The sequence below is a fragment of the Hyperolius riggenbachi genome, chromosome 6 (assembly GCF_040937935.1).
Source record: "Hyperolius riggenbachi isolate aHypRig1 chromosome 6, aHypRig1.pri, whole genome shotgun sequence".
Taxonomy (NCBI): domain Eukaryota; kingdom Metazoa; phylum Chordata; class Amphibia; order Anura; family Hyperoliidae; genus Hyperolius; species Hyperolius riggenbachi.
In genome coordinates, this window is record NC_090651.1 from 386117848 (window position 1) to 386132185 (window position 14338).

Below are 14338 nucleotides of genomic sequence, written 5' to 3' on the forward strand. Positions count from 1 at the left end.
ATCCCCCACATAACAATTGGGCAGCATGTTACCCCAAACACAGGATTCAGCAGCATGTGCACCAAACATCACAATTAGCATAGTGTCCCTCACCTAAACCTAATTAGAAGGAACGCAGGCTTCAGCCACCAAAACAAAGGTCTGTGCACCACGCAGGTGGGGACACAAATGGAGAAAGACAGGTAGTCAGAGTTTCCTCCTTGCCCCCTCCCCCCTTGCTATGTCTTTGATCTAGGGGCGGGCCTATGTTTTCATAAGGCGGGCACAGATAATTGAGAGCCAATTGTGCAGCCACAAAGTCTGGCATCTTGGACATTAACAGGGACATACTTGTACCTGGGACAGGGGACCCTAATCCTGGGACATGTCCCCGGTAAACCGGGATGATCATGTCTGGTAACTGTAAGCTGGGTGGAGTTCTGCTTTAAGTCTATGACATAACACCACCACACACAGTATTCAAATTACTCATTTAAAAAAATAAGCACAACATCATTTGTAGATTTTTAGAAGACTTTAATGGTAAAAGACAAAACAGTTTGTTTTTCCAAATATGGAACATTTTCAAACGAATCTTCTGATAAACAAAACTGATCATATACCAATGAAATTAATTCCAAACAGAAATGAGTGAAGTTTGTCTGAAGTGCAACACTTGGCAAGAAATAATGGGGACCTTTGACCCAGGATGACCTTATGCAAGCTTCCTTCACCTGCCTGTGCTAAGCAATTTTATTTTTTAAAGGATAGCCGAAGTGACATGTGACGTGATGAGATAGTTATGTGTGTGCTAGGCACTGTACATACACGTCTATGCTGTGTTCCTTTTTTACTTTATCTGCCTGAAAGAGTTAAATATCAGGTATGTAAGTGGCTGACTCAGTCCTGACTCAGACAGGAAGTGACTACAGTGTGACCCTCACTGATAAGAAATTCCCCTTTTTATCTCTTCCATTCTCTCAGAAGCCATTTTCTACTAGGAAAGTGTTTTATAGTTGGTATTACTTAGTTATCAGTGAGGGTCACACTGTAGTCACTTCCTGTCTGAGTCAGGACTAAGGGTGGCCATACATGGTACAATTTTTAATTTTTTTTTCGATTAGATAATTTAGTTCGATTATTCCGTTAGATCGAAAAAAAAGATTTTTCCAGCATGTCCGATCTGATTTTTCTTGAAAAAACGGGATAATCGTTCGAATTTCTTGATCGAAAAAAAAAAAATATTTTCAACTTTCATTCGATTCGATCATTTAGAGCTAATAATCGGGATAATCAAACGTTTTTATTGTACCATGTATGGCCACCATAAGTCAGCCACTTACATACCTGATATTTAACACTTTCCGGCAGAGAAAGAAAAAAAGGAACACAGCCTAGTTATTTGTGTGCTAGGCACTGTACATACACTTGTCTATCTCATCATGTCACTTCGGGTATCCTTTAACCGCTTCTGGACCTTGATGATTGAAATCTATGCCCTGTTTTGATCCTGTTATACCTGCCAGGGCGTAGATTTCAATCATCCAGCCGTACGCTGCCACCAATTGCGTCACTCTCTCCCCGCCGCAGATCACCCTGCCATCTCTAGGACAGCAGACCTCTGTGAGCAGGTTAGGAGCCGATTTCATTGGCGCCTGACCCTGTCATCACCGTAAGCCAATCCCATTGGCTTACATTAATGGACAGCACCAGGAGCTAATGAAAGCGGCTCCTGACCGGCCCACACAGCTCTGATGGCAGAGAGGTGCCTGCGGGGATGGAGGAGCGGCGTGACTGGTGGGAGCGGTGATTTGTCGGTAGGCGTCGTGCTTTTTTAAATGAGAGCTAGAATGTCTAATATACCAGGCTTGCTCAAATCCGGTTCGGGAGATACTCGGATAGTTGCTATCCGGATATCTCCCAGTAAACCTGTTCGGGCTGGGCGGGGGGGAGGGGTCAAGCTTACCTGTCTGACGTCTTCTTAGGTATGTCCCTCCGCGCCTCCCACGATGCGCTAAAAGCGGTGGTCACGTGACTACAAACACTTCCTCCTTCTGGGTTGAAGGAGGAAGTGTTTGTAATCACATGATGCGCGTGGAGCGCATTGTGGGAGGCGCGGAGGGACATACCTAAGAAGATGTCAGACAGTTAAGCTTGACCCCTCCCCCCCACCCAGCCCGAACAGGTTTACTGGGAGATATCCGGATAGCAACTATCCGAGTATCTCCCAGATCGGATTTGAGCAAGCCTGTAATATACCCACCAGATATGCCATTTTTCTCTAAGAATGGGATACTGGTTGTAGCCTCCTGTACCCCAGTCTTCCTCCATCAGTGACTAGTGATGAGTGTAGTTTCTAAGTTTGGAGCCATTAGCCTCACAGGACATGGGATTCACCTGGTGTGCACCAGAATATTGCATGGGGTGAATCACCTTCCATGACTAATAAACACCTGACAATTAATTAATAAGCTATCATGCATCGACCAGTAAGGATGAGTGAGCACTATTCTGTGAGAAGCGGAACGCGTGTCTCAGAGGAGGAAAAGGCAGTGAGAGTTACCCCGGGGGGTCCTTCTCTTTCCGCGGTTTTCCATGATGTCTTCCATCTTCCCGATACTCCCTGCTTCACTGACAGACTTTTTTCCATTCACGCTCCCTATTACTGATCTTAACCTAAAGCCGTCAAGCTTTGCTAATGGTATCATCCTGATTCAAAACATCTCACTCAAGTAAACCACACCTTAGTCTTAGCATTACGAAGCAAGTCTCGCCCTTTTATTAGGCAGTTTAACAAAGGTTTTAAACAGTGTCTGTTCAACAAGCTATTATTTCTTTTGCAGTTGAATGAGCAGATTTTACATATGATTGTCATGGTGGCTGTTTAGAATTCAACACTATTAATTCAGCCCTTAAAGTAGACCTGTCATGAGGGGAGCAAGAGGAAGTCTGTGTCCAGCTGGTCCCCTCCGTTCTGCTGCCACAGACACACGCCTCCTTGAACACACGTGTGGCCGGGTGTGTTCTGCACTTGTGCAGTTGGTTGGGTAGTCCCTGAGGCAGACTGGAGGGAAGCTCATGGACTACAGGGGGCTGGAAGAAGCCCCAGGTAAGTATACATCTTGCTCCCTTCGTGACAGGTACACTTAAAGGATACCAGAGCCGAATGAAGTAGGAAAAACTTGGGAGGCAGGCATGTACTGGCAGCTGTCCTGATGCCCACCGCTCCCCCATTCTCCTCTGTTTCCCTCTTTTCCTACCTAAATGCTCCCCGGCAGCCTCCTTGGGGTCACCGGAGTAGGGTATTAGTGCACAGGTGCTGGCCTTCATGTCCTACATTGCGCACCTGCGGCCGGGAGCACACTACGCATGCACATGACATCACGACTACATCATGCACATGCGCAAAACACTCCCGGCCGCAGACGCGCACTGTAGATTTGGTGGGGGCTCCAGATCCTAGGCAGCTGCCCAGCACTGCCTTGCGGATGATCCGGCATTATGCTGAATTACTAACGGGCGTAACTAGATCCCACCGGGCCCCCCTGCAGAAATTCTGAGCGCCCCTTCCCGGGGGCCCGCTCGGGGCTGTTTTGGGGGGTTGGAGGGGTCGCAGCATGAGGGGAAAGCCATGCTGCACTTCGGCGGGGAGGGGGGACGGTCCCCCCGCTCCCTCACCTCGGGCTCTCCCCTCTGCGCTCCCCTCCAGCATCAATACGTCTGTGTATGCAGGCGGCGGGCAGCGGCAGATCCACATACCTTCCGTGCGCTCCAGCGTGGACGCTTCTCCCTCTAGTGTCTGACGCGACTTCCTGTTTATAGTGGAAGTCGCATCAGAGGCTAGAGAGAGAGGTGGTTGAGCTCAATGCAAAGTATTAAGCGTGGCAACATCACTTTTCAAAGCAATTTTGCAGCAATTTGAGGCAGAACATTTTGTTTTTTAAATAAAGTTATACTTACCGAATGTTCTGATATTGAGCTTCTGCCTGTAGTCCCGCCCCCTAACAGAAGAGATTATAAGCGTTTCTCTGTTTGCTCCTAGAGAAGCACCTACGAGCTCTTCTGCTAGAGGGCGTGGCTACGGACGGAAGTCGGACATCGGGATACCCAGTGAGTATTACTAACTTTATTTACAGGTACAAAAAGGTACAAATTGCCAATCAGAAGCTTCAAAGCGCCGCCAATCGCAATACACCTAGGAATCACTGCACACAGCGCTTGCACATTTTAAAAGCGCTGCTGCAATATCTAGTGTGCCCCAGGCCTAAGTCGTGGTCTGGAACCCACTAGAGCGTTTTTTTTTTTGTGTTTAGGGAGCGCTTTCAATCACTAACGATTTTACTAAACGCTCAGCCAATGTAAATGGATGGGACTGATTCCACTACAGCGATTAATGAAATCGCAATCGCAGGACAGGCAGCATTTTGGGAGCGTTTCCACACTTCCTCCTTCTTCGTTGAAGGAGGAAGTGTTTGTAGTCGAGTGACCAGCGAATGCGGCGCTTGGAGCGCATGGTGGGAGATGACGCGTATGGACCGAAGAAGACGTCATGCAGGTAAGATTGACCCCCCGATCCGACACCCCCCCCTCCCCCCGCTCAGATTTACTGGGAGATATCTGGATAGCAACTATCCGGATGTCTCCCGGAGCGGATTTCAGCATCCCTGTTCAAAACCCGTTAGCCCTCACACTACATGGAGGTGGTAAAATCGGCCAGTCATCTGCAGATTAAAATTGGATGTGTGTATGGACCTTAATCTATGCAGCCGGGAAATGTCAGATCAGATGCAACAGCTACTGCACTTCATTGGTCTGTTTTCAAAGTTTCAGGTATGTTGCATAGAAATAGCGTACAGTTTACATCAACTCTGCAGTATTAGCATGTCACTGGTGATCGCTCACACGGTGCCTTTCCCCTGTGTGAGTCTGGTAATGTTTCTTTAGGCTTGCAGATTGTGTAAATCCCTTCTCACACTTGTCACACACATAAGGCTGCTCTCCTGTGTGGACTCTGTAATGTACTTTTAGGTTTACTGATTGTGTGAAGCCCCTCCCACATTCCTCACACACATAAGGCTTCTCTCCCGTGTGGACTCTGTGATGTCTCATTAGGTTTCCAGAGCGTGAGAAATCCCTCCCACATTCCTCACACACATAAGGCCGCTCTCGTGTGTGGACCCTGTAGTGTACTTTTAGGTTTACTGATAGTGTGAAGCCCCTCCCACACTCCTCACACATATAAGGCTGCTCCCCTGTGTGGACCCTGTAGTGTATTTTTAGGTTTGCTGATAGCGTGAAGCCCCTCCCACATTCCCCACACACATAAGGCCTCTCCCCTGTATGGACTCTGTGATGTCTCGTTAGGCTTTCAGAGCGTGAGAAACACCTCCCACATTCCTCACACACATAAGGCTTCTCTCCTGTGTGGGTTCGGTAATGTCTCATTAGTTCTGAAGGGCGTATGAAACCCCTCCCACATTCCTCACACACATGCGGCCGCCCCTTGGCTGGTGCTGGGCGGGGCTTGCCGTCTCTGGAGCGGGTCTGTGCAGGTTTGCCCGCTGGCTCGGTTGCCATGGAGGTACTTGGACTGCGTCCATCTCTGCCGGCCCCTGCGGGGTTTGCTGAACCCTCGGGGAGGACAGAAAGGCTCTGTGAGGACGGCTGCTCTTCTCCTGGCTGTCCTGCAGGTAGGGGGCAGTGTAGCTGCCGGTGCTTGCTGAGGCTATGAGCATCCGTAAAGGCCGCTCCACTCCGCTGACAGGGGTGGGCGTGACTCCTGTTTGTTTGTACTGCAGAAAGAAAAGGGGAGATTTACATTCTGGTATCATGAGGATTATAATCATAGCTCTCAACTGTCCCTCTTTGGGAACTTTAATCCCTCTGTCCCTCATTTGTCCCTCTTTCAGGTCTGATGTACAGATCTGTGTTACTATATGTATTCTACTGCAAAATACACTCACCTAAAGGATGATTAGGAACACCTGTTCAATTTCTCATTAATGCAGTTATCTAATCAACCAATCACATGTCAGTTGCTTCAATGCATTTAGGGGTGTGGTCCTGGTCAAGACAATCTCCTGAACTCCAAACTGAATGTCAGAATGGGAAAGAAAGGTGATTTAAGCAATTTTAAGCATGGCATGGTTGCTGGTGCCAGACGGGCCGGTCTGAGTATTTCACACTCTGCTCAGTTACTGGGATTTTCACACACAACCATTTCTAGGGTTTACAAAGAATAGTGTGAAAAGGGAAACACATCCAGTATGCGGCAGTCCTGTGGGCGAAAATGCCTTGTTGATGCTAGAGGTCAGAGGAGAATGGGCCGACTGATTCAAACTGACAGAAGAGTAACGTTGACTGAAATAACCACTCGTTACAACCGAGGTATGCAGCAAAACATTTGTGAAGCCACAACACACACAACCTTGAGGCGGATGGGCTACAACAGCAGAAGACCCCACCGGGTACCACTCATCTCTACTACAAATAGGAAAAAGAGGCTACAATTTGCATGAGCTCACCAAAAGTGGACAGTTAAAGATTGGAAAAATGTTGCCTGGTCTGATGAGTCTCGATAGAGTCAGAATTTGGTGTAAACAGAATGAGAACATGGATCCATCATGCCTGGTTACCACTGTGCAGGCTGCTGGTGGTGGTGTAATGGTGTGGGGGATGTTTTCTTGGCACACGTTAGGCCCCTTAGTGCCAATTGGGCTACCTGAGCATTGTTTCTGACGATGTCCATCCCTTCATGACCACCACGTACCCATCCTCTGATGGCTACTTCCAGCAGGATAATGCACCATGTCACAAAGCTCCAATCATTTCACATTGGTTTCTTGAACATGACAATGAGCTAACTGTACTAAAATGGCCCCCACAGTCACCAGATCTCAACCCAATAGAGCATCTTTGGGATGTGATGGAACGGGAGCTTCGTGCCCTGTATGTGCATCCCACAAATCTCCATCCACTGCAAGATGCTATCCTATCAATATGGGCCAACATTTCTAAAGAATGCTTTCAGCACCTTGTTGAATCAATGTCACGTAGAATTAAGGCAGTTCTGAAGGCGAACGGGGGTCAAACACTATATTAGTATGGTGTTCCTAGTAATCCTTTAGGTGAGTGTATATTTAACTGACTCTTTAAAGGGGTTCTCTGGGGGGGTGTGGTTTGAAAATAAGGACAGTCCGCGTCACTTCCCTCCAATCAGCGGGAGGGAAGGGACGCGGGCGGGTAGCGCCGATACAGAGGAGGCGGGGGAGCGGCGCTAACAGACAGCCATAGGTAAACATTGTTCTGGCGACACGCTGTGTGTCGCCAGCACTGCGGGGGGTATAGCGGCGCGCAGAGCAGGGACAAGGTCCTCCAGCACCCAAGGCTGAGACACCAAAGTGCGCCCCTCCATCCCTCCCACCCCCGCCGTCACACACTGATTGCTATTAGACTAAGAGGGCCACAGGGCCCACACCCTCCCCAACACCTTAATATCTAGTTATCTGGCTTGCAGTCACTGCTATGTATCCCCTTTTCTTATTTCTTTCTGCTTCATACACAATTAGGAATGACAGCTGAATGAATTGTGCGCCCCCTCCTACACTGCGCCCTGAGGCTGGAGCCTCTCCAGCCTATGCCTCGGCCCGGCCCTGGCGGCGCGCAGGGGGGTCCTGGAGGCACACCATGGGGCAACAGAGGCTGGTGTTAGTGTGCACAACCAGCCTCTGTGCCCCACTAACATAAGTAAATCCCACCTCGGGTTCTCTTTAAGGTAGACCATCGCACTGCAATACACCACCTATCACACGCCCCCTAGTGGCTGGACCGCTCAATGCCTTCCAAGCTATTTCAACACACAGGGCTTGATTCACAAAGCGGTGCTAACAGCACGCTGGTGAAAAGCCCCTTATCATCACGCCTAAACTCAGTTTAGGTGTGATAAGTTTAGGTGTGATAAGTTTAGGCGTGATAAGTGTAGGCGTGATACGTGTAGGCGTGATAAGTTTAGGTGTGATAAGTTTAGGCGTGATAACTATAGCACCAACTGGGTTAGCACCGCAGTGCACAGCTGATCTAAAGTTTTGCGCTAGCAAAGTCTGGTGCACTTCGCATAGAGTTTAATGGCGCTGCTTTGCATGCGGGACTTTGCGTGCGATCTAAACTTATCTAAACTTATCACGCCTAAACTTATCACACCTAAACTGGCTTTTCACCAGCGTGGTGCAATGGTTATCACGCCTAAAGTCTTTAACTGGGTAAGCACAACTTTGTGAATCGAGCCCACACAGACTATTCAACCTCGTGGGTGCAATCAGGGCGCTGAAACCACTGGGATTTGGCAGCAGACAGGCTAGGAGAAAGCATGCGAGCTATAATAAAACAAAACTACAATATTTCAGGGTACAAAGCTGCCACCACTCTCATTTGCAGGTTGAGAGAGACCTTTCTAACTAATCTAGACCTGCAAATACAAATTGTTAACCCACTCTACTCTGGCTATAACAATACAATACTTCAGGGTAGCGGATCTTCAAGAAGGCTAGGATTCTTTCTGGTTGGCTGAAAAGCAGGTTTGCAGCTAGAAAATTACTTGAAATTCGTTTTTATTATAAATGCAGTATAAAAAATTAATATATACAGAAAATTATTAAAAGTAACAATTAGAAGAGTAACCACAGTGAAAATAAAAGGAATAAAAAAACAAAAAGACGAGAAAACTGTTTTGGAGTAGTACTAGTATGTCCTTTGTGGAAGAAAATTAAAGTCTTTTGTTCCAGTTCACGAAAATGGCTGCCTGATCAGGCGATGTTACACAAAGGAGGACTTGGCTCAGATTTCAGACCTGTTCCTTTTGAATGATCCAGCTTTTAGGGCGGGATCTCAGAGTCAGCCCCTGGGCTGGACTGGGCGTTATTATATTTTGGGCGGGAAGCTTAAAGGACTCACGATGTCAAATGGTTAAAAAAAGTTAAGTACCTGTATTTACTCTTTTATCCATGGAGGACGCCACCCGCGCTCTCCATTTACTTCTGTTGGGTCCACCGCTCTGTCTCAGACCAGCCTCACCCCCCAGGTCAGGCTCTCATTCCACATGTAAAATAGCTTGTCCCGGCTGCGCAGTCCGCTCTAGTGCGTCTCCCCCGATCCACGCACAGGAGACAGCCTGTAGCAAGGGAGGAGCCCTAGAGCTGCACAGCCGCACTGGCGTCTATGCGGAATGCAAAGCCACTGCAAGCTCCGGCGGCCATTTTACATGTGGAATGAGAGCCCGGGCGGTGGGGTCGGGAGCCGACCGGGGGGTCTGGGACAGAGCGGGGGACCGGGTGGAAGTAAATGGAGAGCACGAAATGGAGTCCTCCACGGATAAAAGAATAAACACAGGTAACTTTTTTTTTTAACTATTTGATATCGTAAGTCCTGTAAGTCCAACAAATATGACATTTTCCATATTTCAGCCCACGCTTCTCGCACACAAATAATAATCACAAATTCATAATCCTCTAGAAATATCGATCTTATTGACACTATGGGCCTGATTCACAAAGCGGTGCTAACAGTTAGCACCCTGGTGAAAAGCCCTTTATCATGCCTAAACTCAGTTTAGGCATGATAAGTTTAGGTGTGATAAGTTTAGGTGTGATAAGTTTAGGCGTGATAAGTTTAGGTGTGATAAGTTTAGGCATGATAAGTTTAAGCGCCAACTGCGTTAGCACCGCAGTGCACAGCTGATCAAAAGTTTTGCGCTAGCAAAGTCTGGTGCACTTTGCATAGAGTTTAATGGCGCTGCTTTGCGTGCGGGACTTTGCAAGCGATCTAAACTTATCTAAACTTAGCATGCCTAAACTTATCACACCTAAACTTATCATGCCTAAACTTATCACACCTAAACTGGCTTTTCACCAGCGTGGTGCAATGGTTATCATGCCTAAAGTCTCTAACTGGGTTAGCACCGCTTTGTGAATCGAGCCCAATGTGTCACGGACGATTGCGGGGACGCAGGCGCGTCCTGGAACCGCCCGTGAAGAAAAGAACGATCGCACTCGATTCCTGCATCGATTGCGCCTCAGATCAATAGAACCAAGATCTGATGTGCAGTATCCCTCTGCTTAGGAACAGCTGGGAAATCTGTCTTAGCTGAAATGACAGCCTGGGGGGAAGGTGTTAATTAGCTTGGACATATTCCCTGTGGAAGGCACAATTTCCCTTTTGGCTCTGGGAACCAGGTGACACTTAGCTGATCTCATGGAGATGTTAATTAACCAAAGGATGCCTAGGTGCAGCCAAGCAGGCTACGAATCCACGGGAGGTCTTGACACTCTGTTCTCTGCTAAAGATCAAAGGAAAGTCAGCTGTTAGCATCTAGAACACCTCCTGAATTAACCTGAGGCTCATGGCATAATCCATAACTTCCCAGATCTGTAATATTTCTGGGGTTCCTGAGATGGCAGCTTCACCAAACGTGGGGGAAGTGTAGCATGAGCCCCGGTGCTGGTTCTGAGGAAGTTTCAGAACCTTCGGAGGTAAGGACTGCCAGTTAGGCAGTTTCAAAGTGCCCTGATGATACCACAGGGGTCCCACCCCTCATGTCTGGTATCAGGGCGCTGGGTAAATCGAGACAGACCTGAAAATGTTAATAAATCTGCCCTGACCTGTACGGTTCTGTGAGATTGAGCCCATATATGGGTACATATGATTTCTGGTCCTCAGGATAAGGGGAGGGCTCATCTCATCCTCCAAGGGGGTGTGTGGCTCCCCGCCCTCACTCCCTCCTACTGACTCAGGGGCATAAGAATGGCAGAGGACCCAAACTCAGTGTCCTCCACACTGAACCATCTTGCACTCATCAGATGCCAGCTTGAGGATATGCTGGCATCCACCTGGTCTGAACTCTGAACTCTGGACTTTGAAACCAAGAACTTTATGATTCTTCCCACAATAAGGACATCTTTCCAGGAACTAAGTATTTTTCTCCCTTCTTTTATTTTTCATACTGGCTATTACTGTTTTAATAATTGTTGATTTTCATAATTGTCTGTATATATTAATTATTTATATTGCGTGAATAAACGACTTTCCCCAAGTCATTCACTGTTTCGCTACCCTGCTTATCAGCACACACAGAAATGATCCCGGGTCTCTGAAGATACACTACTGTTTGTTTGTTGTTGGCTAGACAGAATATCGTGTGTTTAACCGTTTTATTCGCAGGATTAGTCAGTCAGTTAGTGGGCCCCACGGTCCCATAGTAACCGCGGTGGTGGCAGTTTACTCTGAACCAGTAGGTGACGTTGTAATTACCCGTGTCTCACAGGCTCCCTTCTGAGTTGTCTGCGGCTAATTCTTAACGGTTCCTGCGCATTGACTGCGACCAGAGTTCGCACGATCTGTGCGCTGGCACCGTTTAGAAGGCTAAGTGCGGTCAGCCACTGAGGGCTCTTGTGACAGTGGTGGCAGCGGTGGGATCTGTGTTGTGCTGAAAGTATCTGCGATAGCGCTAGCGCTATCGAGAAACGAACTAATTCGTTGGTGTAGCTGGAAGGCAATATATTTTTTATATATACAGAGAGACTGTGTAGCCAGTACCCCTCCCCAAAAGTTTTATTTTATTTGGCATGGAAATGTCCGGGAACTACAAGCTCATGGCCGTATCCGACCTGGAAAATCTTTGTCAGCTGCGGGGCATTGACACCCTCCGCAGGAACAAACAGGACATGGTAAATGACTTGTTTCAATGGGATACCCAGCAACCGCGGGAGCTGGATGTGTCTGCTGAGGTAGACGCTGCCCCATCTGACTCAAGGCAAGGGGAACCAGAGGCTGAAGATCCTAGGCGTACAGAGGTTGAGCATCCTGCGGGCCCTGTTGCAACAGTTACGCCAGAGACTGTCAGTATGGACCCCAATCCCAGAGTTTCTGAAAGTACTCGCCTGGAACCGGCCAGTACTGGACTGTCCGTTTGTACTGATCCGCTAATGCAGCAGGCATTACAAAAGCTGATGGACACTGACCTGGACAAGTACCTGCAGTACATGCGTGAGGAGCGCCAAATGCGGGAGGAACGGGAGCGGCAAGCTGCTGCTGCTGCTGCTGCTGCTGCTGCTGAACGCCACGCGGAGAGGGATGCCGCTGAGCGAGAACGGGAGCGCCAATCTGCAGCGGCGCGGGAGAGACGACAGCATGAGCTCAACATGGCAAAGGTTCAACAGGCCAGCCGGAGTTCACCGCCCAGCCTCCCTGCTGAAGGAGCTGCAGCACCCGTAAGTGCAAAATTTAAATTTGCTAATATCGAGAAAGACACAGACATTGACTTGTTTTTGCGGTCTTTTGAAAAAGCATGCCGTCAGTATCGTCTGTCCCAAGACCAGTGGGCCAGACATCTGACACCTTTGCTGCGCTACAAAGCGCTTGATGCCTTCGCAGAATTGCCTGCGGAGAAGGATAATGATTATGCTGCTATAAAAGACGCTATCATTACTAAGTACCAGCTGACGCCAGAAGCCTATCGGAAAAAGTTCAGGGCCTGGCAGAAAAAGCCTTCTGATTCGTACCGAGATGTGGCCAGCAGCTTGCTCACCACACTCCGCCAGTGGACGCTAGGCCTCACCAAAGGGTCTTATGGCGTCCTGGAGGACTTGATACTCCTCGAACAATTTCTGAACATTTGCCCTGCTGATGTACGACAGTCTGTGTTAGAACGCAGGCCGGCTTCAGCCACTGTCGCTGCAGACCTTGCTGAGACTTTTGCAACTACCCGGGTGGCTGATACCCGCAGAACTGTCCCATCCAGCTGGAGAGGAGGTCAGCCCAATACCTCGGCAGACCCTCCTGCCCCTGTGAGCCGTCCGCCACAGAGGCCACCCAGCGCAGCTGCTGCACCCAGGCCTGCAGCGCCTGGAGAGGTCACCTGTCACTACTGCCGCCAGCCCGGACACATGAAATTCGACTGTCCGGAGCGGAGACAGACACCACCAGCACCTGGATCCTCTGCATCATCTGCACCTCACCCACAGCAGAGGCAACCCGCCAGCGAACCACAGCCTGGATCATCAGATTTTGTCCTGTTTGCCCGCGGAAAGGAAATCCGCGACCGAACCGACCAGCAGCAACTTGTTATAGTGAACGGCAAAGTTGTCACCGGATTTCGAGACACCGGAGCTGACATCACGTTAGTTCACTCACACCTTGTGCCAAAGGAGAGCATCAGCTCCAGCCGATCCCTTGCCCTTACTGGAGTAGAGGGCACCCTTTTTCACATAGCCCACGCGACAGTGAAGCTGGATTGGGGATTAGGGATCCGCGAAAGGGTTGTTGGGGTTATGAAGGATCTCCCAGTCCCTGTGTTGCTGGGGACTGATTTGGGCAAGCTTGTGTCCTACTATGAACCTGCCACGACCGCCTTGTCGCTCACGGAAGGAGACGGACTCTCCACCCACCACCAGGTACTTTATACACTTGGGGGAGCACCAGGGGGAGGCGGGTTGAATGTGCCCAGTTCAAGGGTACCAGGTTCAATAGTGCCTGCCTCAAAGGCACCTGAGTTTACTGTACAACCTGTCTGTAATGAAAAAATGTCTATACCTGTCAATGTCATTACTGCATGCAATGATGATTTGAGTAATGTCCGTCTGTGCCATTCTGACAGTGTACCTGTGCTAGCAGTACCGCGCAGCTGCACTGCTCAGAACCCGAGCTCAGAACAGGTGGAGGGGGTTCCGGCCTCCTCCCCCTCCTCTGACCGCAGGGATGAGACCTTTCAGCCGCTGGCCTCGTGTGACATGAGCCAGTTGGCTGAAACTGACAGCGCCGTATTCTCAGCCGCACTACAAAGCGACCCAAGCCTGGAGGTGCTCAGGCAGCAAGCCGCTGAGCCCCTCGCGGATGGGGCCGCTTTCAAGGTGTACTGGGAAGGTGGGAGACTGTACAGTGAGTCTGTACAGCCCCCTACAGGTAGATCCCACGCGAATACCAAGTGGCTTGTGGTCCCGAGTGCGTTCAGGGGACATGTGCTGAAATCCGCACATGGTAATCCTCTGACAGGGCACTCGGGTGTCCGCAAGACACTCGCCGGTATTCGGAACCAGTTTTATTGGCCCCGGATGAACAGGGATGTAGCAAACTACTGCAGGGCATGTGCCGTCTGTCAGGAGCTGGGAAGGTCCAGGGATTCCCGCGGGGTTCCCTTAGGTCCACAGCCACTCAGCAGGGGAACCCTGCGTGGGCTGGCTGTTGACCTAACCAACCCACTGCCCGTTGTCAGCAGTCCCGGCAGACACCACGTCCGACTGCAGTGGCGCAAACGCCCTGTCCAGAACGGTCCATGTTGGGTCAACCCTGAGGGTAGCAGACCGCGACCGGT

General features: G+C 49.5%; 1 protein-coding gene across 8 annotated transcripts in view; it reads right to left on the reverse strand.

Annotated features, from left to right (window-relative positions):
* Positions 1–4597: 4597 nt before the first annotated feature.
* The window catches only part of LOC137521991 (histone-lysine N-methyltransferase PRDM9-like), a 144604-nt gene continuing 134863 nt past the window's right edge, over positions 4598–14338 (reverse strand). For all 8 annotated transcript variants that reach the window (XM_068241983.1, XM_068241982.1, XM_068241981.1 and 5 more), the window contains one exon: positions 4598–5771. In XM_068241983.1, the coding sequence (XP_068098084.1) occupies positions 4864–5771 (908 nt within the window). In that variant the 3' untranslated portion in view covers positions 4598–4863. The remainder of the gene's footprint in view (positions 5772–14338) is intronic.